The sequence below is a fragment of the Suricata suricatta genome, chromosome 3 (assembly GCF_006229205.1).
Source record: "Suricata suricatta isolate VVHF042 chromosome 3, meerkat_22Aug2017_6uvM2_HiC, whole genome shotgun sequence".
In the NCBI taxonomy this organism is placed as follows: domain Eukaryota; kingdom Metazoa; phylum Chordata; class Mammalia; order Carnivora; family Herpestidae; genus Suricata; species Suricata suricatta.
The window spans coordinates 27,350,630-27,372,665 of record NC_043702.1 but is presented as its reverse complement, the minus strand read 5'-3'; the positions used below and the strand labels follow the sequence as shown (position 1 = coordinate 27,372,665).

General features: G+C 35.7%; 1 protein-coding gene across 6 annotated transcripts in view; it reads left to right on the top strand.

Annotated features, from left to right (window-relative positions):
- CREB1 (cAMP responsive element binding protein 1) overlaps window positions 1–21,969 on the top strand; it is a 59,416-nt gene extending 37,447 nt beyond the window's left edge. For 4 of the 6 annotated variants that reach the window (XM_029933964.1, XM_029933967.1, XM_029933966.1 and 1 more), the window contains 3 exons: window positions 643–825; window positions 2,771–2,921; window positions 15,756–21,969. In XM_029933964.1, coding sequence (XP_029789824.1) covers window positions 643–825; window positions 2,771–2,921; window positions 15,756–15,900 — 479 coding nt within the window. In that variant the 3' untranslated portion in view covers window positions 15,901–21,969. Of the gene's footprint in view, window positions 1–642; window positions 826–1,886; window positions 1,950–2,770; window positions 2,922–15,755 lie in introns of those variants that run through there. The other 2 variants (XR_003906501.1, XM_029933969.1) reach the window with 2 other exon arrangements.
- Window positions 21,970–22,036: the final 67 nt, after the last annotated feature.

The window sequence follows — 22,036 nt, the reverse complement described above, 5'->3', positions numbered from 1 at the left end:
TTTTTAACTGTGCGAGATACTCTGTGGTGAATGAGTTTCATATGACATATCAGTTGTTTCACTGAGCAGACATTTGTTATAGTTTGTGCATTGCTAGCTGAGTTAGAGAACAGAATGTGCTACTGAACTTTATTAATTATGCAGTAGAACAGCCATTTATTGGGTACCTATTACTGCTCATTTCTTTGCTAACTATGTGAAAGTAGAGAAGAAAAATCACATTTCCTACCTTTAAGAAATTGATTTACTAGTGGGACAGTGAATATTAAACAATTAAAATACTGCATAATTAGACTAGAATAAAGGAGGTATGCATAGATCACAAAGTCGTACTTCCTCTGAACTAACCACTTAGAAAGGAATTTAGCATTTTTTCATTTCTTTACTTATTTTTATTGTTAACAGGTATTAGTATAAATTATAATATGGTTCATAGAATGCATGTTTATTATAGCAATTGCATATGGGTTTCCTGAGCAGAAAGTTGTTTGAATCTACTAAATCCTTCTTGGCAGTATCATTTGCTATAATAATTTCTCCTAGATTATGTCTTACACATTATTCTACTTTGAATTTAGTATATTGTAAAAGTTTTATATGGTATTAATTAATCTGATAACCATAAAATCCATTGGGTTTTAGTTGCCATTACCCAGGGAGGAGCAATACAACTGGCTAACAATGGTACCGATGGGGTACAGGGCCTGCAGACATTAACCATGACCAACGCAGCTGCCACTCAGCCGGGCACTACCATTCTCCAGTATGCACAGACCACGGACGGCCAGCAGATCTTAGTGCCCAGCAACCAAGTTGTTGTTCAAGGTAAGAGAATTCAGAATTCGCAGGTATGGTAAATTCTTTGAAAGGTTAACATTTTATAAACTCAGATAAAGTAAGTATTATACTGCAGAGCATTACGAAAATGTAGTTAATTTTTTTTTCATCATAGATAATGTTCTCCATGAACTCTTCCATTATTCCAGTTGGACCCAAATGTCATGGCATAAAAACAACTATTTTCAGTTTGTAACCTCTTTAACACTTTGAGCTTTTGGGGATAGGAGAAACAAGGAAAGACAATGAAATCAGGAGTTAACAAAGCTAGATTCTCTAACAGCATAGATTTGCATGTGATCTTGAGTAGGATTCCCCTTTCTGGGCCTTGTTTTTAATCATGTGTAAAATTAAGAGTTTTATTACTAAGTCACTGCTAAGAATCTTTGGAGGTTCTGGGCACCTTTCTGGCTCTGTTGGTAGAGCATGCAACTCTTGATCTCATGATTGTGAGTTCAAGCTCCACACTGGGTGTAGAACTTACTAAATAACCGGTTTCTCTGCTTTTTACTCAAGAAATTTACATCCTCATTTCTAAGATCATCTTTTTTTATTTTAAATGAAAGCAATACGTTCTGAAAAATTTTATACCAGTATGTAAGTCTACTGGTCTGTAGAGAAGAGGTAGTAGCTAAATTATTGATGAACTATAGAAATAGCTTTTAGAAATTTTATTTATTTTATTTAATTTTCTTGTCTTAGGAATCTTAGGGATAGGAGCTGACCATTTTTCTTTGAATCCATTTGAATATTAAGACTAAGATTTATGCCAGATTGAAATTTGCATACTGAGGAAATAATTTTAAAATTTGTTTCTAAAAATATTTTTATTGATAATATATTTTGCTTCTGTTAGGTAATGACCATTGTACCCCTTCACCATGGATGATAATTTTTTGAATAATCCTAAAACATCAACTAGAGAGTCATCATTTATTTAAAAGGCCCTAATGTATTTACAGAATATATTCTATTACTAAACAAATAATATTTGAAGGTGATATTTTGTTTATTAATGGGAGTAAAACACCTTTTCACTTTACATGCAGGTACTCAAAAATTGTAAAGCAGGATGTCAGTGAATTTGAATTCTGAACGTCAGTTTGAAGATGGTAACATGTTTAGTATATAAATCTTTTCCACTCAAGACTACACATTTTAATTGATATTAATAACTAATATGGATAATTTTATACAGATCTTTAAATACTCTCAGATAGTGATAGGTTATTCTTAGGAGGGCATATTTCTAAGCTGTTTTTAGAAGCAGTTTGACAAATAATGACTGTTTCTTTTCACAAGTGATTGATCATTTAGGTAGAAAAGTAAACTTCAGTTTATTTAGCCATTAGCATTACATTAAAACAAGTAATAGAATTGGCATCAAGTGGTACACATTTTCATACTTTCAGTTTTGTTCCAATTAGAAATTTGTAATAGTTGACCATAATGCTTTATTTTCTCTTTCATTTTGCTATTTATGAAAAATCATGGTCGTTTTTATGTCGTGGCAAGAGTCTACTTGAAATTTTTTAATATGAATTTACCAATATCAAAGGAAGACATTGAGGAGTATACTCTATCTAGGAAGACCATCCAAGCTGTGCCCTACTTACCTTTTAGACTTAAGGTTGGTAAGCATGTTAACAACAGAATAGAACTGCATTCCAATGAAAGATAAATACAGGACCCAGAAGACATAGGTGAAGGCCTCTTTCACCCAAGTGTCTATACTAATAAATATATTAAATTGGAAATTATTTTTTAGTAATGACCAAAGAATGCTGATTATTTCAGTGTTTTAGTTACAATCATGTTCCTTTTTTCCCGTGCAATCCAAAGAGTATGTTTAGAATGATGATTGACACACGTAGTTTTACCAAGTCACAGTGCTTCGGTGTCTTGACACCATGTTCACGGTTTTTCTCTTCAGCTGCCTCTGGAGATGTACAGACATACCAGATTCGCACAGCACCCACTAGCACCATCGCCCCTGGAGTTGTGATGGCGTCCTCCCCAGCACTTCCTACACAGCCTGCTGAAGAAGCAGCGCGAAAGAGAGAGGTTCGCCTCATGAAGAACAGGTACGTGCACTGCACTTTCTTAGACTGTGGGAGGTCAGGTCGTCTGCAGGTACCGCCAGGCGTGTGTCTTTTAGATCTGCTAATAGTATGACCTTTCCATTGAATTTATTTCTGGTAGAATTGATGGGTCTTTCTAAAACTTTTTATTTACTAAGCTGCATTTGTGAAATGGCTGATAGGATTATGGGTCATTCTTTACTCATAGTTTTCTTTTGTGTAATTTCTCCATGAGAGAGTGAATACACAACTCTGCTATATTTTCACTATGCTCTAACCAACTAGCTAGGTTATTTAAACATTGTTTCTTTTCATGACAAGTATTAATTGAGAAGATAAGAGTTTCAGGTATGTATATTAAAATTAAGTGTTTCATTTATGTTTTGATGAATATCATTTTTAATGAAAATAAACAATTTAACACCTAAAGATTTCTTCAAAAATAGGCTAATTATAAGAATACCTTGTTCTTAGAAAGTTGAAACCATGGTAATCATAAACCCATTAAATAGTCCTGTTCGAACAAAATATAGGTGAAGAGGAAAAATATTTACCATGTAAATATTGATAAAAATAGAGTGGATTTCTCAATATAAAAAAAAAGGACACCTTGTTCTTAGGTAAAATCTTAGAGTTATTCTTCAACAGTGAAAATGCTACACATCAAAATGTAAATGTGGTAAAATAATTCTCATAAAGTAAATTCATAGCTATAAGTAGTTTTGTCAGTAAAAAACTAGTAAAATGTTTTTATTGTATTTACTTTAGTATTTTTCATTTATTTAGCTTAGGATCTAAATATTTAGCTTAGGATTTAATATGGAAATGACTTTCAGACAGACTAGAAAAAATGAAAATAAAGGTATATATAAAGATCTGAAAATTTGAAATAGGTGAAAATATTCCTCTGCTGTTTTCAAACACTGTGATGAAGTAAAAGAAATGTAAGGATTGAATTTAGATAGTCTGGATCCCAGTCCTGGACTGTCCTTTTTTCTGTGACTTTGGAAGAATACATTAACTCTCTCAGCCTTCGTTTTCTTCTCTGTAAAATGAGATTCCACCACCTACCCAAAGGGCTGCTCTGTGGGACAAATATCATTCCTCTGAAGGCACTTTGTAACTGTAATGTTCTGTTGAAATGTTTTTTTAAAAAAATACTTATTTTGAGAGAGAGAATGGGGGAGGGGCAGAGAGAGAGAATCCCAAGAAGGCACCACGCTGTCAGCACAGAGCCCAAAGTGGGGTTCAATCTCACGAACCGTGAGATCATGACCTGAGCTAAAACCAAGAGTCAGACACTGAATTGACTGAACCACTCAAGCACCCCTCGAAATATTTGTTTTTATGAAGTTTTCTGTTTCTGCTCAATTGAACCTCTTTTGTTCCTGAAGTATTCTTAGCTGTTATAGAGTGTTAGTAAATTGCACCTAAGCTATGAGAAATGGCAGGGCTTTTTCTGGGATATTAGGAAAAGAGTTTCAAATAAGCCAAGTGGCTTACTTTACTTGTGTTCCATCAGTTTGTGGTTTTCCTTAGGAATTATAATAATAAACAAACATTAAAAGCTGCATTCATTTAGATGTATTTTAAAATATAAATTTAACTTTGTATTTAAATCTCTTCAGTTTTAAAATGTTTATAAAGAAATGTTTAATGCTTTCAAAAATTAGAAGTAAGTTCAATTAAGTCTTAAGTAAAGGATAAAGTAAAGTAAAATTTAAGACAGTAGCATTTACTAAAGAAGCCAGTTCTAATCAAAACACAACAGAGCAATCGGAAAATAAACCCTCTGGATGATAAAAACAACAGAAGAATTTCATGTTGTGTCTGTCTGTAGTTTGGCTCTGTGGGACAGAAATGTTTCCCCTCATATAGAAAAGTCTAAGAGGTGATGTAATTAGTGGGTAAGGAGGCAGCACTGTAGCTTCTTGTCTGCTCTCTTGTATAGAGCAGAGAGCTGCCCATTTATGAAGACTTGTTACTTTGTTCGGCAGACTAAATTTCCTTTTTCCTCTATCTAATTTGTGTCTCACCCCTTCCTCCCCAGTCTCCTCCCCGCCATATTCATACACACCAAGTTAGGGACAGGGCACACATGGCTACAGTTCCTAACAACCTTTGCTGGCCCAAGATCTTCAGGAAAGCTACCTGACTTACCATGGACTCCTTCATAAAATACTTTGGCTTGGATTTAGTTTCACTATAAGGAAACCTCCTGCTGAATCTGCTATGGTTCCCTTTTCTCTTTATTCCCTTGTTACTGCTGCTGCCACGTTTCCAACTTGCATTCATTAGAATGTGGCTTCTGTGATCACCATACCCTCTTTTAAAAAAACAAACATTTATTTATTGTTGAGAGAGACAGTACGAGCAGGGGAGGGGCAGAGAGAGAGGGAGACACAGAATCCGAAGCAGGCTTCAGGCTCTAAGCGCTCAGCACAGAACCCGACACAGGGCTGGAACCCACGAACCATGAGATCATGACCTAAGCCGAAATCGGATGCTTAACCTACTGAGCCACCCAGGCGCCCTACCATACCACTCTTATGTCTTTAAAAGATACAGATTCCCTCCCACTTGGCAATCTTAGTATTCTTTTCATTTCAGTTTACCTTTATGGAATATTTGACACTTTTGTTTACTCATTCTCCTGAACTCTTCTTTGGTTTATTCACCTGGTTTTCTGACTACTTTTGAAGTTTTCCCTTGGAACATTTCTTCATACCCATATATTTATTTCAGGCATCACCTATGTGCTGCCACCTCTGATTCTATATTCTGGCTTTGACCTTCTTCCTGAGGTACTATTTATTAAGGGCCAGTTTATGCTAGGCACTGTACCTAGCTAGTTTCTTTACATATTTTATTCTGCCTACAGTGAGTAGAAGCTTATCTCTGCAGAGGAGCTATAGTTCAGAGATAAGTTAAATAACTTGACAGGGTCACACCTTATGAAATTGGTGCAGGGGTGCCTGGCTGGCTCAGTCAGTAAAGCATGCGACTCTTCTTCATCTTGGGGTGTGAGTTCAAGCCCCACGTTGGGTGTGGAAATTGCTTAAAAATAAAATCTTAAAAAAAAAAAGAAGGGCACTTGGTAGAACTGAGATTTTTGGCTATAATGTCTGGCGCCAAAGCCTGTGGACATGCTGCTTCCCAGACTCCAGCATGCAGCTCTCTGCTGCTGTGTCTCTCAAACCAGTGTGTGGGCGACATGCAGCCCCAGAAAGTAAACATGGAGTGCTCTCCTTGAATGTTTATGTCACAAAAATTTGAGCAAAATAAATATTTGTAAGGTAAGAAATTAACGCTAGCAGTGGTTTTTTTTTTTGCCTGTGTCCCCAGAATCCCCATTTTAGTTTGCTGTGCCATTAAGCGTACTTCTGTGGAGAAGTTAGAGCAGTGCGTCCTCCTGAACTTAGTCCCTAGAATGAGTGTCCCTTATATATCTCAAACACAGCTTATCTTACATTGAACTTTGATGAGAACAGTTGTGATTCCCTAAATTCTACACCATCCAGGTTACCATTTACTCAGAAATGAAGGTCTAAAAGAAAGTATAGATAGTTATTAATTTTTGTTGCTGCAGTAACAATAACAAAAACCCCGAATGTTAGTGTCTTCGAATGACAACACGTCCTTCTCCATTATGTTTGACAGCTGCACGCCAGCTGCCGTGGCCCTCTTCCACATGCTTCCCGCTGAAGGAGAAGCGCTGTTTTTGACATGGGCTGTCACTTTTGTAGCAAAGGGGAAAAGGCAGTGCTTTTTAAGTCATCTGCTTGATGGCGGTGCACATGGCACCCACTTAGGTTCCACTGGCCAAATACAGGCAAGAACAAGTTCAGGGAGTGGAGTGGGGATGTATGTTAAGTCGGACACTTAACCAACTGAGCCACCCAGGCACCCCTAGAATTCTAGATACTCTTTATCCAGTTTTCTCTGATTTTAGCATATTATATAACCAGGCTACATTTATCAAAACTAAGAAACTAACATACTGTCATATACCATGCATATATGACAGCATATTATATATTATATTAACACAGTTAATTATGTTATATGACAGTGTACAACATAGTGTTGTATACCATATTACGGTACTATTAAACAGACTATACATTTTATTCAGATATCCTCAGTTACTCCACATATATTCCTTTTCTCTTCCAGAATCCGGTCCAGGGTACCCCACTGCATTTAGTCGCCATGCCTCCTCATGTCCTGAAAACGATGACACTTTCTCTTTTTTTGACTTTCATGGCCTTGTCACTGAAGAGTAGTGGTCAGGTTTCTTTTAGAATATCCCTCAATTTGGGCTTATGTGACATTTTCTTACAGAGTAAGGTAAGGATGCGGAGGAATAATAAATACCACAGAGAGGTCATGTGCCTGTCTTGTCATACCATATTTAGGGAGCACATACCAGTATGACTTGTTACTGGTGATATTAACTTTGACTACTTTGTTAAAGTGGTGTCCAGGTGTCTCCACTGCAGAATTACCATTTTTCTAGTTTTACACACGATTCCTTAGAAGCAAATCACTAAATCTAGCTCACATTCAATGGGAGGAGATTAAAGTCAACCTTCTGGAAAAGAAAATATCGAAGGATTTATGGTTATAGGCAAAAAACCAGCATAGTAATTGGTATATTTGAGGGGAGAGACTTGAAGACTGCAGGTATCTTATTTTTCTTTAAAATTTTGCCCATTAATTTTAGTATTCACTAGTGATATTCAAATGAGGATTTTTCTATTTCCCCTGTCCCTGATACTTTTTTTTTTTAATTTTTTTAATGCTTTTTATTTATTTTTGAGAGACAGACAGAGACAGCTGGAGCAGGGGAGGGTCAGAGAGAGAGGGAGACACAGAATCTGAAACAGGCTCCAGGCTCTTGAGCCAGCTGTCAGCACAGAGCCCGAAGCGGGGCTCAAACCCACGAACCATGAGATCTGACCTGAGTCGAAGCTGGACGCTTAACCGACTGAGCCACCCAGGCGCCCCCCTGATACATTTATTAACTGGAATTCTTTTATAAGGAACATTTGTGCCTTCTTCCCTATTTACTTATATGTATAAATAAATATTATGGATATTTACTTTATTTTTTGGGTTATAATTTAATACTGTTTATTTCTTATGTTCAGATTATTCCAGTTTTGGCTTTTGGGAGCTCTTACAAGTTGGTTTCCTTTTATCCTTTTGACATGCCCCCCCCCCTTTTTTTTTAGCATGTCCTTTTTTTCTGATACTACCAGATTATCCATGTTCAGCTTCTCATTTGTGTGTTCTCTGCCTTAGCTTTGGAACCAACCATTTCTTCCTAAGTTCCAGTACCTTTTACTGGGAAATGGTATATAGAAATTAAGAAGAGGGCAGCACGTATGCTCTTTGCTACCAGGTTTCACACTTCTGGGCCCTCTCAAAAGGCAGTGGTACTAAATATATATTTGTACTAGCCATTGTATGCACACATCTAAATTTCTGTATCTTTATATTACTAAAATAAAGATGAATTCATACTAGCCTCTCTGACTCTAATCTGTAGCCACAGGCTTCAGTTTAATCTTCCCCACTTTGCTTATTTGTAACTTCTTTCTCTGACTAGAAACTTGGCTTCCCATTACGTGTATTTGCATATTCACTTAACTATGGTATACATTTAAAATAGTTAACTGAATTGCTAACTTGTATACCCATGAAAAACAGATTTACCAGTTACAACACAGTAATTTTAGCTGTAAACACCAGTGGTTTCAAAGCTATTTGCTAGGTCTGTTCCTTTTTTCTCCATCATTTTCAGTGAGGTTATATCACACATTTGTAGTATGGTTAGATTTGTCACCGTCTTCATTCAGTACTGGAATTGCATGCAGATTACTTTTTATGCTGTACAGTTCTGTTGGTTTTGACCGACGTATGGTACCAGGTTTCTACCCCTACAGTGCCTTACAGAGCTGTTACACCACCCGGGAAAGAATCCCATGTGACACCCACTTAGTAATCCTCTTCTGCCCCCAGCCCCATACTCTGGAAACCACTGAACTATTTTCCATCCTTTGGATTTTGCTTTTTCCAGAAGCTCATATAAATGGAATCATACAGTGTGTAGCCTTTAGGATCTGGCTTCTTTTACTTAGCAGAATGTATTCAAGATTCATTGATTGTTTTGTGTGGATCAGTAGTTGGTTTTACCCCCCAGTATTGCACTGTATGATTATACTGTGGTTTGTCAACTGACCTTGACATCATAATTTCCAGTTTTGGAGGATTATGAATGAAGTTACTATTAACATATACAGGTGTTAATATGAACTTTCAGTTCACTTGAGTAAATATCTATGAGTGTGCTGGCCAGATGGAATGGTGAGTGTATATCTAACTTTACAAGAAACTGCCAGATTGTTTTTCAAAGTGGTTGTATCATTTGGCATTCCCACCAGCAATGTGAGAGTTCTAGTTGATCTTTATCCAGTGTTATAATTTATGTTTTACATTTAGGTCTATGATCCCTTTTGAGTTAACTGTTGTATAAGGTATGATGAGTGTCAGGATTCATTTTTTGTGTATGGACATCGATTTGTTCCAACACCATTTGTTAAAAAGATTATCCTTTAATGAACTCTGGCTGTATTTTATCAGAAGTCATGTGTCTATATTTGTGTGGATCTGTTTCTCGCTAGCTTGTGTCATTGGTCTTTGTTTTTATCCTCTCACTGATGCTGTGCTGTCTTGATTACTGTAGTTCATAGTACGTTTTGAATTTGATAATGTGAGTCCTCCAACTTTGCTCTTTTACAGTATTGTTTTGACTGTTGTCTTTCCTTTGCATTTTCGTTTAAACTTTGGAATTGGTTTGTTGATGTCTATGAGAAAGTTCTCTGGGATTTTGATTAGGATTGTGTTGATTTTATAAATCAAATTGAGAATTAACATTTTAACAAGTATGTGTCTTCCATTCTATGAATATAGTTAACATTTTTTAGCATATAGATCCTACATATATTTTGTTAGATTTATATCTATATACTTCTGGGTTTGGGGTTTTGGTTTTCCTGGAGGGTGTGGGAAACTGTTTAGTAGGGATTTGATTCCTGATACTGAAAATCTGTGGCTTTCTCTCTCTCTCTCTCTCTCTCTCTCTCTCTCTCTCTCTCTCTCTCTCTCTCACTTTTCTGGTTAGTCTGGCTAGAAATTTATCAGTTATTAAAAACAGGCTATGTAGATTTGACCATAGGTTGCTAACTCTGGTCTAACCCAAGTAAAAGACAAACCAGAATAAAAAAACCAAGACCTAACTGTACACTATATATAATAATCTCCCTTTAGATACAAAGCATAGGTAGATTGGAAGGAAAGGGCTAGAAAAGGATAGACCATGCAGATAGCATTTAAAAGGAAGCTGGAACACGGTCAGGGATAAAGAAGGACATTGTATAATGATAAAAGGATCTAAAAAGACAGTAATTCTACATGTGTATGTTCCTAACAGAACTTTAACATAGGAGGCCGGGGCTGATGACACTAAACAGGGAATTGAACAAATCTGTAATCATAGTTGAAAACTTCAGCATTCTTTTCTCAATAATGACAAAAAAAGATGTAGACAACCTGAATGACATAATCAACCAATTATATTTACTTAGCATTTTTATGACACTTGTAAATTTAAGAGAATAGAAATAGAGGCATCTGCGTGGCTCAATCGAGTCAGCATCCGACTCTTGGTCTCAGCTCAGGTCATGATCTCATGGTTCACAAGTTTAAGCTCTGCATCAGGCTCTGCACTGATGGTGCAGAACATGCTTGGGATTCTCTCTCTCCCTCTCTCCCTCTGCCCCTCCCCCACTTGCTATCTCTTTCTCTCCCTCAAAATAGATATATAAGTTTTTTTTAAAAAAAGAATAAGAATAATATAAAGTATGTTCTTGGCTCATAAAACATCTGGGGGAGCACTTGCGTGGCTCAGACGGTTAAGCGCTAACTTCAGCTCAGGTCATGATCTCGCTGCTTGTGGGTTCAAGCCTCACATCTGGCTCTGTGCTGACAGCTCAGAGCCTGGAGCCTGCTTCAGAGTCTGTGTCTCCTTCTCTCTCTGTTCCCCTCCCCCACTCATACTCTGTCTTTCTGTCTCTCAAAAATAAGATTAAAACATTAAAAAATTAAAAAAAAAACAACATCTGGGAATATCCCCAATTGTGTAGAAATTAAATAAGTATTAAACATTTCTAAATCTGTCGGTCAAAAAGGAAGTCTGAAAGGAAATAAATAGAATATTTTTAATTAAGCGCAAAATAAGATGCAACAAAAACTTGTGGGATACAGTTCAGTCAGTGCTTAGAGGGAAATATATATCATTTAATATTTACGTTAGAAACAATCCTCTATGTCAGAGGTTGGCAAATGTACCTCATTACCTGTTTTTATAAAGTTTTATTGGGGGGGCGCCTGGGTGTCTTAGTTGGTTAAGTGTCCCAACTCGTGGTTTTGGCTCAGGTCATGATCACGGTTTGTGAGTTCGAGCTCTGCGTTGGGCTCTGTGCTGGTGGTGCAGAACCTTTTTGGGATTCTCTCTTGCTCTGCCCCTCCCCTGCTCCTATGCTCGCTCGCTCTCTCTAGAAAATAAATTTATAAATAAACTTAAAAAAAAAGTTTTATTGGAACACAGCCATGTTCGTTCAGTTATGTGTCATCCATGGCTGTTTCCATGCTATAGTAGCAGTAGTTGGGACAAGAGCCTCTTTGGTCCAAAAAGCCAAAAACATTTACCAAGAAAAGATTTGCCAACCTAACTTCTATCTTAAGAAACTAGGGGGAAAAAAGAGCAAGTTAAAATCAACAAAATTGAAGAGAAAACCAATAGAGGAAGATTAATGAGACAAAAAAATTGGTTGTTAAAAAAGAAAAAGTACAATCGATAAACTTCTTTGAAGGCAAAAGAGAAAAAAGTCAGGTAGTTTGGAATTATTGAAGATGCTGGAAATGGAGAGAATAAATGAGACAGAGTAAGAGTATCATATGGAGGCAAAGAATTAGGTCAGTGAATGGAGGAGGATGTTGAGACACTTATGTGAAAGAACTTTTTTCTAAAAATATGCCTATCACATCAATTTCAGAATTTATAAACCATCTGTTTGCATGAATGCTTTTTAAACTCATAAAATCCTGTTTCTGTCCTGGGAGAAACATTCAGTGGTCAATTTAATCTTCACACCATGTCATCAGACCAAACTGGGAGAGTCCTTTCACTTTCTTCTGTTTTTTGTTTTTTGTTTTTTTTTTTTTAATATTTAGGGGCACCTTGGTGGCTCAGTTGGTTAAGCATCCAGCTTCGGCTCAGGTCATGATCTCATGGTTAATAGGTTCGAGCCCCGCATCGGGCTCTGTGCTGACAGCTAGCTCAGAGCGTGGAGTCTGCTTCAGATTCTGTGTCTCCCTCTCTCTCTGACCCTCCCGTGCTCACACTGTCTTGCTCTGTCTCTCAAAAATAAGTAAAAAACATAAAAAAATAAAATAAAATAAAAAATATTTAGCTAGAAATTTTTGAGAAGCTTTAAGAAGCATTCTCCAAGCTAAGATTTCTTTAAAATTTTTATTTAAAGTTTATTAGTAGTTTGTATTCTACTCCAAGATACAGTAATGCTTATTTTAACATGAAAATGCTTGCCATCCCCTCTGACCTGTTAATCAAAATTGGTGCTTTAGAACGATGCGCCACATTTATTCCCTGATTTTGCACACTCTTTAATACCAATCAGTCAGTCCTGTTTGGAGACATCTTGATTAGTCCTGTTTTTAAAAAACAGATGAAGAAACAGTTCTTGCATGGACCTGTTGGAAGCTACACAAATAGTTAATTGCAAAGCCAGGATCTGAACCCAAGATTTTTGATTTTCAGTTTATAATTCTCGCTAGTATATCATACTATATCCAAATTTGTATCCAAGTTTATTTATTTTAAACAATTTGAACATTGTTCTGCAAGACTATGTGTTACTTGAAATTTATTTGGTATTCCCCCCACGTGGAAAAAAGTATTTGTTGTATACATACTCAGTTTAGGACATGCTAGTTAAAACTGCTCTTTGGAGAGCATCTCAATTCATGATAGTATATGGAAAGGATCAGAGGTCTTACATTAAGGAAATAACTAATTTTCATAGCCCAGTGTTTCCCTCTCACTCTCTCTCTCTCTCTCTCTCTTTTTCTCTCTCTCTCTCTTTTTTCTTTTTTTTAGAATCCTAGTCTAATCTTTCATAACACTGTAGTATACTGATTTTAGTATACTTAGTGTCTCCTAAATTTGGAGACACTAAGCTGTAGGATCATGTTAGTTTAGCTTTTGGAAACTAGCATGTAGATCTGGCATTCCTGTGAGCACCTGTGGGCTGTAAATTCTCAAATGATGGAGAAGGAGAAAGCAAGGAAAACAAGATGAGTCAGCCCTGGATAAAATTAGATCTGTAAATGTGTATATACATAATCCATGCTCTCTGTTAGAATTCACCACATACAGAACATCCAGACTGGCCTCTAAATCGTCCCCACTGAGCCCCTTTAGATCACTCTTGCCTCGTTAGCACTTCTCGGCTTGTCATCTTCACTGTGCATTAGAATCTTGGGCCATTTTAAACTTTTTTACAAAAAAAATTTTTTACCACTGGTACAGTGATGCAGTGGGTCATATATTGTCCATATCTATCATGGATAATATATCATTAGGTACAACTTTTTTTATTCCAGAAGTCAGCTTGCTCCTTTTTTCTGAACCAGTAGGCTATGTGGGCATGCAGACATTAGAATTATCTAGAAATAGTCATTGCTAACACATATGTAGTAGCATTTAGGAAATGCCAGCCGCTATTTCATGCAGTTTTTACAGATTAACTCCTTTAATCCTCATAAAACTTCTGAAGCAGATAATATTATCTGCTTTACAGTCAGGGAACTAAGGTTAAGTACTTTGCCTGTGGCCATATAATTGGTAAGAGGTCACCAGCCACTTAAACCTAAGAACCCAGACGCTGATGCTAATATTGTTCTTACTTACGTACTACCACTGTTGTAAATGAGTGATAAGAAATTGCTGCTATTTTCCATTGTTTAAAGACTTAGGACCTTTTTGCTTTCAACTCTTCTGTTTACTTACTAATAAGGACCTACCTATGCCAGTCCCTCTGCTGGTGACTAAGGATATAATATATGGTCCTTATTCACATAGAGTTAAAAAAGAGTTCACTAGTTTATCCTTCATAGCTTGCTAAAAAATATTTTATTCTTAGTGTTAAATTTTCTAATTAATTTTTTAATTGTAAAAAAACTTAAAATTTACCATCTTAACCATTTTTAAGCATACAGTTCAGTAGTGTTAAATATGTTCACAATGTTGTGCAACAGGTCTCCAGAACTTTTTAACCTTGCAAAACTGAAACTCTACTAAAAGCAATTACCCTCATTTTCCCCATCTGTGAGTCCTTGGCAGTCACCGCTCTACTTTATGTTTTTATGAGTTTGACTACTTTAGATACTTCATATAAGTGGTATCCACATTTGTCTCTTTTACTGCATCATGTCCTTAAAATTCATCCATGTAGCATGTGATGGGAGGTCCTTCCTTCTAAGGCCGAGTAATACTCCATTGCATGTGTACAGCACATTTTTAAAAATGTGTCCATCTGTTGATGAATACTTGGGTTGCTTCTGCATCTTGGCTATTATGAATAATGCTGTTAGGAACAGAGGCACGCACATCTCTCTTCAATATCCTGTCCTGTCTTGTTTGGATTATGTCTAAGAGTAGGATTGTTGGATCACAGGGTAAACCTATTTTTAATTTTTTAAGGAATCACTAGAGTGTTTTCTGTAGTGGCTGGGCCATTCTGCATTCCACCAACAGTGCACAGGGTTCAAATTTCTTCTCATCCTCATCACCTTTTGCTATTCTCTGTTTTAGTTGTTTGTCTGTTTAATAGTAGCCATCCTAATGGGTGTGAGGTGGTATCTCATTGTGGTTTGATTTGTAAGTTGTAAGAGTTCTTGAGTATATCCTGGATATTAATTCCCTGTTAGATACATATGATTTGCAGATATTTTCTCCCAGTCCATAGGTTGCCTTTTCACTCTGTTGATTGTATTCTTTCATGAACAGAATTTTTAAAGTTTGAGGTGACCCCATTTGTTGATTTTTGCTCTTGTTGTCTGTGCTTTTGGTGGCATAGCCAAATAATCACTCCAAATCCAGTGTCTTGAAGCTTTTCTTCTATGTTTTCTTCTAGAAGTTTTATAGTTTAGGTCTTAGATTTAGATCTTTAACCCACTTTCAGTTAGTTTCTGTACATGGCATAAGGTAAGGGTCCAATTTCATTTTCTTACATATGGGTATACAACATCATTTGTGGAAGAGATTCAGGTTATTGTTTTTCTTTAATGCCTTGAAGTGACGGCTTTGTGAGACTTTTCTATTTCATTTATGATGTTTCGCACACTGACATTTAGCTTTAGTATTTTCTTAGTTATTGATAGAATTTCAAGTTTTACAGGTATGAGGCAGATCATATCAATAAACAGTGATATAATTTTAAGTGATCATTTAGCCCTTTGGGTTGTTTGTGGGCTTTTCACATTCGGGGTTCTTTTTTTAATCAAACTTCTATGGTATATTAAAATTTTATATGAGGCAATTTGCAGGTCATTCTGTGTACTTTTTTCAAATGCCTAATCAATATTAAAATATTTGTTACTTTGAGCTAAATATCTACAAGTACTCTAAGCCAAAATAATTGATACAGAAATAAATGTTGCATAATTTTTCCTGTCCTTCTTTGCTCCTAGGGAAGCAGCACGAGAGTGTCGTAGAAAGAAGAAAGAATATGTGAAATGTTTAGAAAACAGAGTGGCAGTGCTTGAAAACCAAAATAAGACTCTCATTGAGGAGCTAAAAGCACTTAAGGACCTTTACTGCCACAAATCAGATTAATTTGGGATTTAAATTTCACCTGTTATGGTGGAAAAAGACTGGCTTGGCCTGAACCAGAAAGACAAATAAACATTTTATTTTCTAAACATTTCTTTTTTTCTATGCGCAAAACTGCCTGAAAGCAACTACAGAATTTCATTCATTTGTGCTTTTGCATTAAACTGTGAATGTTCCAACACCTGCCTCCACTTCTCCCTCAAGAACTTGTCAGCACCAGGAATCATGAAGATACTTCTGCTTTTCGTCCCCCACCCTCTTCAAGAAGTAATAATTTGTTTACTTGTAAATTGATGGGGGAAATGAGGAAAAGAAAATCCTTTTTAAAATGATTTCAAGGTTTGTGCTGAGCTCTTTGATTGCCTTAGGGACAGAGTTACCCCAGCCTCTTGGGCTGAAGTGATGTGTGGGCCGCATGTATCAAGTAAGGAAGGTGCAATGAAGAAGTGTTGATTGCCAAATTTGACATGTTTTCACATTTCCATTGTGAATTATGTAAAACTGCTAAGAGATAGACCCTCTAAAAAAGAATTTTTAGTATGGTGTTGAAGAAATTAAGAATGAAATCGAAGTGCTTTCTATGTACATTCTCTTCAATACTGACAACTTGTCCTTGACCTTCTGTATTAACTATAGCTCTTCCGTAGGGCAGTTGTTGCTTCTTACTTCAGTTCTGTATGTGTTCAACATTTTTGAATACATTAAAAGAAGTAACCAACTGAATGAAAAAGCATGGTATTTGAATTTTAAATTAAATTGAAGTAAATAAAAGTACAGAGCTTGTTATAGTTAGTACTAAATTCTTAGTAAAAAGATGCTCATTAGTAAACCAGCCCCTTGAGTTACATAACAAGGTTTTTAAATAAATGTTTTTGTCATCGCCTTCAAAAATATTTATGTCACTCATTTACTTAAAAAGATATTTCGAATTAAACTGTTTCCATTTGCACTTACATTATACTACCAACAGGAAAGCCTTCAAGATGCTAAATAAAACAAAGTGATATATTTGTTTATAAAATGCTATGTGTTGTAGAAAAATACTGATTTTAAATCTTTTCCATATTAACATACTTTAACAGAGTATCTCTAGTGAATTTTTTTAATGAACGAAGTTGTAAGGATATAGTTATAAAAAGTACAGAGTAGATGTACACAAGGAGAGTTATTTTCTTCTGACGTATTTGAATGACTGCTGTACTACAATATTCAGATTGTCATTCTTACGAAACATTTTTTTTGTGTGTTTTCTCCTAAAAAGGAGAGTTATGCTTGAGCTTTCCAATGCTTTATAGCCTTTGTTGTTCTGCAGAGGAGCTACCTGTTTCCACCCCGACTATACCAGTCTGTATTTATATGTATCATACCTTGTTTCCGATACTACTTCTCATTATTAATTATTCATTCACTAAGCTTGATACATCTTTATAAACGTACCCTTTAAAAGAAAAAATAGGATGAGGTGGATTTTAAAAATTGGAGACTGACGTAATGTTAGATATAATTTCTCATTTGAGGTTATTCCTTTTAAAAGAAGAGTGTAGAAAATTAATGTGTTATATTTTGTCATGGGTTATTTTTAAAAGTTAAGTTTGTTAATGTGTTAACAGAATATGCAGATGTGGGTGTTAATTGTTGGGTCCATTTTGAAAAGTAAGGTTTTTAATTAATATTTGTAAATGGTGTATTTTTGTTTGTAACAAACCATTGTCTTTTTTCAAGGATGAACAGAGTTTATGAAGGAGCATCATTCTAAGAATTGAGTGTTGTAGTCTTATATTTGGACAATTCACCAGATTCTCAAGAAGGCTTTCAAACGACTGTAAAGTTTGATGTTTATCCTGCTGAGCTAATGGGGAAAGTTGTAGCATAAAAATTATTTGTATACCAGCATAGATATGTCATTTTCCAAAACTTCAACAGAAACCAAGCAAGATCACGAATCTGTTCACAAACTAGAATTCTTTCTTAATGAGTCAAAATGTTTTTGAATGTCATAAACTTTACAAATGAACATTGCCTAGTATTTAGCAAGTTGTATTCTCCAAAGTAAAATGTTTTCCAAAAGTTGAGGCATTCTGTTTAGTTAGAAAAGTTGGTGGTCCTCTTAGTCCCTGAGAAATCAAGGCAGTCACATCGTTACTAGCTGGTTGAATTTGTAAGTTTTTAAAACACCAGGTCCTTTGTACCTTGAGGATGATTGCACTGGCTTGAAGTCAGTTACTTAGTGGTGAGGTTAAGAAATGTATTCTGTTACTTAGACCCTTCAAGAGACTTGAAGATTTCAGTTTATACAGATAGAAATTAAGCATCTTTTGTGCAGACTTTTTTTTTTTTAAACAAGAATTGGGAAAGTGTTTGTTTTTAAGCATGCAACTTTGAGAATCTTTATTAAGGAAATGACACAATTTTTTAAAAATCTTGTAGCCAAGAATATATATGGCCACATTACCAGTAATAAATGTTTTTTTCTTTTCGTATTGGCCAAAAGGGAATGAAAATGTCAGCATAGGAGTCTGTACATATGCTACTGATTTGCCTAGAAAATAGCAAGTTTGGTATCGCTTACTTTGCAAATATAGGGCCATGTGGCACTTTTATCTATAGGACAGATTAACTCTAATAAAAATGAAGTGGGAGGGGTTTATTTTTGATATATTACTCTTATGAGTTTTCAAACTTTGATAGTGTTTAACTGAAAATGGTTTAGAAAGGGCTAGATCCAATGTGTTCACATTATTAAAAAATTGATACAGATATAATTTTAAGTTCATTGTTTTCAAACTCAAGTACCATATTGGCAACCATCATATTGTCATAGGTGCTCTGTTCACTTAGATATTATTGGGGGGGATGGCATTTGTATAATATAGTGTACATATATAAATACATACAGTATATAATCTGAAGCTCTAAGAGCTTGTAAGTCAGGAATGCTGAGTATTATAGTATATTGAGGTCAGATGAAATTTTACATCTTTGCGTGTTCTGTTGCATCCCTTTTGGTAGTTTCTTGGACTGCATTACTCCAGCACTCGTGATTGATTTTTGTCTTCTGATTTTCTTCCAAGTATTTTATTTTTATTGTTAGTTTTCTTTGGCTTGATACTTTTATGTATGTTATTAGTCACTTGAAAACTCCCCCGCCCCCAAAGTATTTGGTTTTTATGCTTTGTCTCTGGCAGCTATAACCGTGGTAAAAACATTTTGAAGATAGCTTCTAAAAGGTACCACTGGTTTTTCAAAACTCATCCTGGGGGAGGAATTTTGGTGTTTTCATCAGAGCAGGGATTTTGTCAGAAAACATGTTTTTATGGTAGGTCAGCAGCAGTGCGGGGATCTGAAAGCACAATACCAGTCAGGCAGGCTGTCCGATCAGAAGTCATCTGGCTGAAGTCTATCTCTGTCTCTCAGGCCTAATCCCTACTATCATTTTGACCACTTGGGGTGACATGTGGAATCATACAAAGGCTTAGGAAGAAACAACCAGTTTGTTTAAACCAGGATGCTTTTACTTACTTGAAGTGACTTCAATCTAGATTTCTTCTTTACATTTTAAAAATGTTTTTAATTTTGTGATCAGCTACAGTCAATTTATTAGCATAAATTGGTCTCATTTTGAAAATCAAAAAGGCTGCTTCTTTTGCAGGATTAAGTAAGGCTAATATAAAGTTATGATTTTGAATTAAAGTGGGTTTTTAGAAGAGTCGTTACACACCTTTTCAGTTATGTTTAAGAGGCTTCATCTTGTTGCCTTTGTGGCTCTGAAAACGTTTGCTATACTGTTTCCTGTTGACCTAATACAGAAGTTGTATATTTATTTGGATTATATTTACATTATATTCTTTGTAAATGTTTGGTGTAACTTGCACTTTTAAAAATGACCCTGTTGGGTATTAGCAACTTGAGAAGTTCCCTCATCAATTGTCAACTGGCTTTTTAGGTCTTTCTCCTCTCTTCAAATCATGTGACTTTTTAAAATGGGAAGTTGCATTAAAATATTTTAGCACCTAAAGACTAGCCTTATAAATATCTGTAAAAGAAAAGTAACAGGAAATTAGATTTGACTTAGCCCAGTTAATTAAGAGATGAGTTTGAACCCAATGGGATTCTTTTTCATCATGGATAGAGATAGAAGGAAAAGCAACTTGAGTAAGTCGATACTTATTTCCAATTTTAAATGAGGCTTTATTCCCATTCCAACATTAGTGCTGTCTGTAGGTGCCAAGACATCTGAATTTATCCAGAACAGTAAAATAGTTTTCAAGGCAGTTAATTACCATCATCATGGAGACCACATGGAATCTTTTGACTATGGTTTTTTTCAGCTAAATTGGCTTTGTTAACATCAAAGAAATCCCTAAATCTGACTGAGGTCAGGCGGGAAGGGAAAGTGCAGTGCACTTTGGTAAGCCACCTGTAGGTGAAGAGTCAGGGGATACATTTGCTCACTCACTTGTACAAAAAGCACAACTAGAACTTTGTTGGATGGTCTGCGTACATCTTGAATACTTTTAATGTTGATACGTTGACTTTTTTAAGTTGACTGCACAGTCACTGTATGTACTGGGAACTGGTTTCCTTGACTTTCTCGAATCAATGACTAGGAGAGGCACTAATCCCTGAGGGGTTGAACATATCATGAAGCTGAGTCAGTATGGAAGAATTTCAAATAAACAGGGTGCTGACGTTCCATCTGTCTCATGTGCTTGTGATAAGTTCTTACTGATCAGTGAATGTAGCTTAAGCCTTTGTATGCGTCCTCAGGGGGCAAACTAAGAGGGACCAGATACCGTTTGAGTGGAGGGATTATATTTCAGGTGTTTTAGCTTGAAATTTATTTTTTAAAAAAATAAAAATAGAAAAAAAAATAGAACAAAGCCTGTGAAGCAAGATGATATTATAAACAGGCAGAGTTGTTTTAGCACAGAGAGAAAATATTGACCTGTCTGCATTCTGGTACTGTGGGTGCAGTTCCTAGCTGGGTATATAACCTGATACATTTTTAATTATTCTCACCAGCAAGTAAAAGGAAAATGAACAATCTTTGGGAAATGTCTTTGAAAGGGGGCAAACGGTAGGAAATCAGATTTTACCTCCTTTATTCAGGCATTATATGCCGCTTGCCTACAGAAGTACAGCATTTCCAAGCTTCCGAGGAGCATCTCAGAAATGGAAGAGGCAATCTGAGATAGTTGGAAAGTTGGTAGGGAAGGAGGAAAATCCCTGCAGATGGTAGTCCTACATTAGTTGGCCAAGTAGAATGATATATTATTGTGTTTGGGAGGTTTTATTTTCTTATGTTTTTAAAATTGAATTGGTAAATGCTTTATGGACATTTTTATCCAGGTGCCACTCCAATTTGTGTATGTAATAAAAATTATTTATATTAAAAGGGGGAAATAATTTGTCAACATTGTTCTGTGAGTATGAAGTTATTAGGGGTGGCAAAGAGGAGTGCTAATTAGCAGTTTTCCATGTAGAGTCATCCCCAACTGATTTGTCCACCTGTCATTTGTCCTCCCCTCCCAAAAAGAATTATTTCTGACCTAGATGTATCACTTGAAACTTTTTAGAAACAAAATAATCAGGGAAGTTTCTAGAGAGAAAGATGATTTTTGTTTTTAATTTTTCCTTGAGGATTGGGGTAAAGAATACCTCCCCCCAAAACTATCAGCACAAAACAGGGTATTGATTTTTAACTCTGATATTACTATTGGAGTTGAATACTAAGTAAATATAATGAGGGAAATACATTTCTAATAAAATTCCCTACATTCTAGAAACATCCCTGTTTTAATTTTTTACCTAAATCTTTTTGTGCTCTATCCGTGTAAAGAGAGAAAATGTACTGAGTTATACTGCATTTTATTAACACTATGTACATAGTAGCTGCTTTGTGTTCAGAATGGTAGCAATTGCTTTGTATATTAAAGTGATCCTTGTGAATTTGTGAAATATTGTCAGAAAGTGCTTTTTCTTACTGTAATCTTTGTGGTATCAACTGTCCTAAAAAATGTCCCTTTTTACACACATTTATGTGCAGTCACATAAACATGCTTTTCAAAACTCTGTAAGTCTCTTTTTTGGGGTTGGGATCTCTATATTTTGGTTTCTGCCGGTCATGTTTAGCTGTATT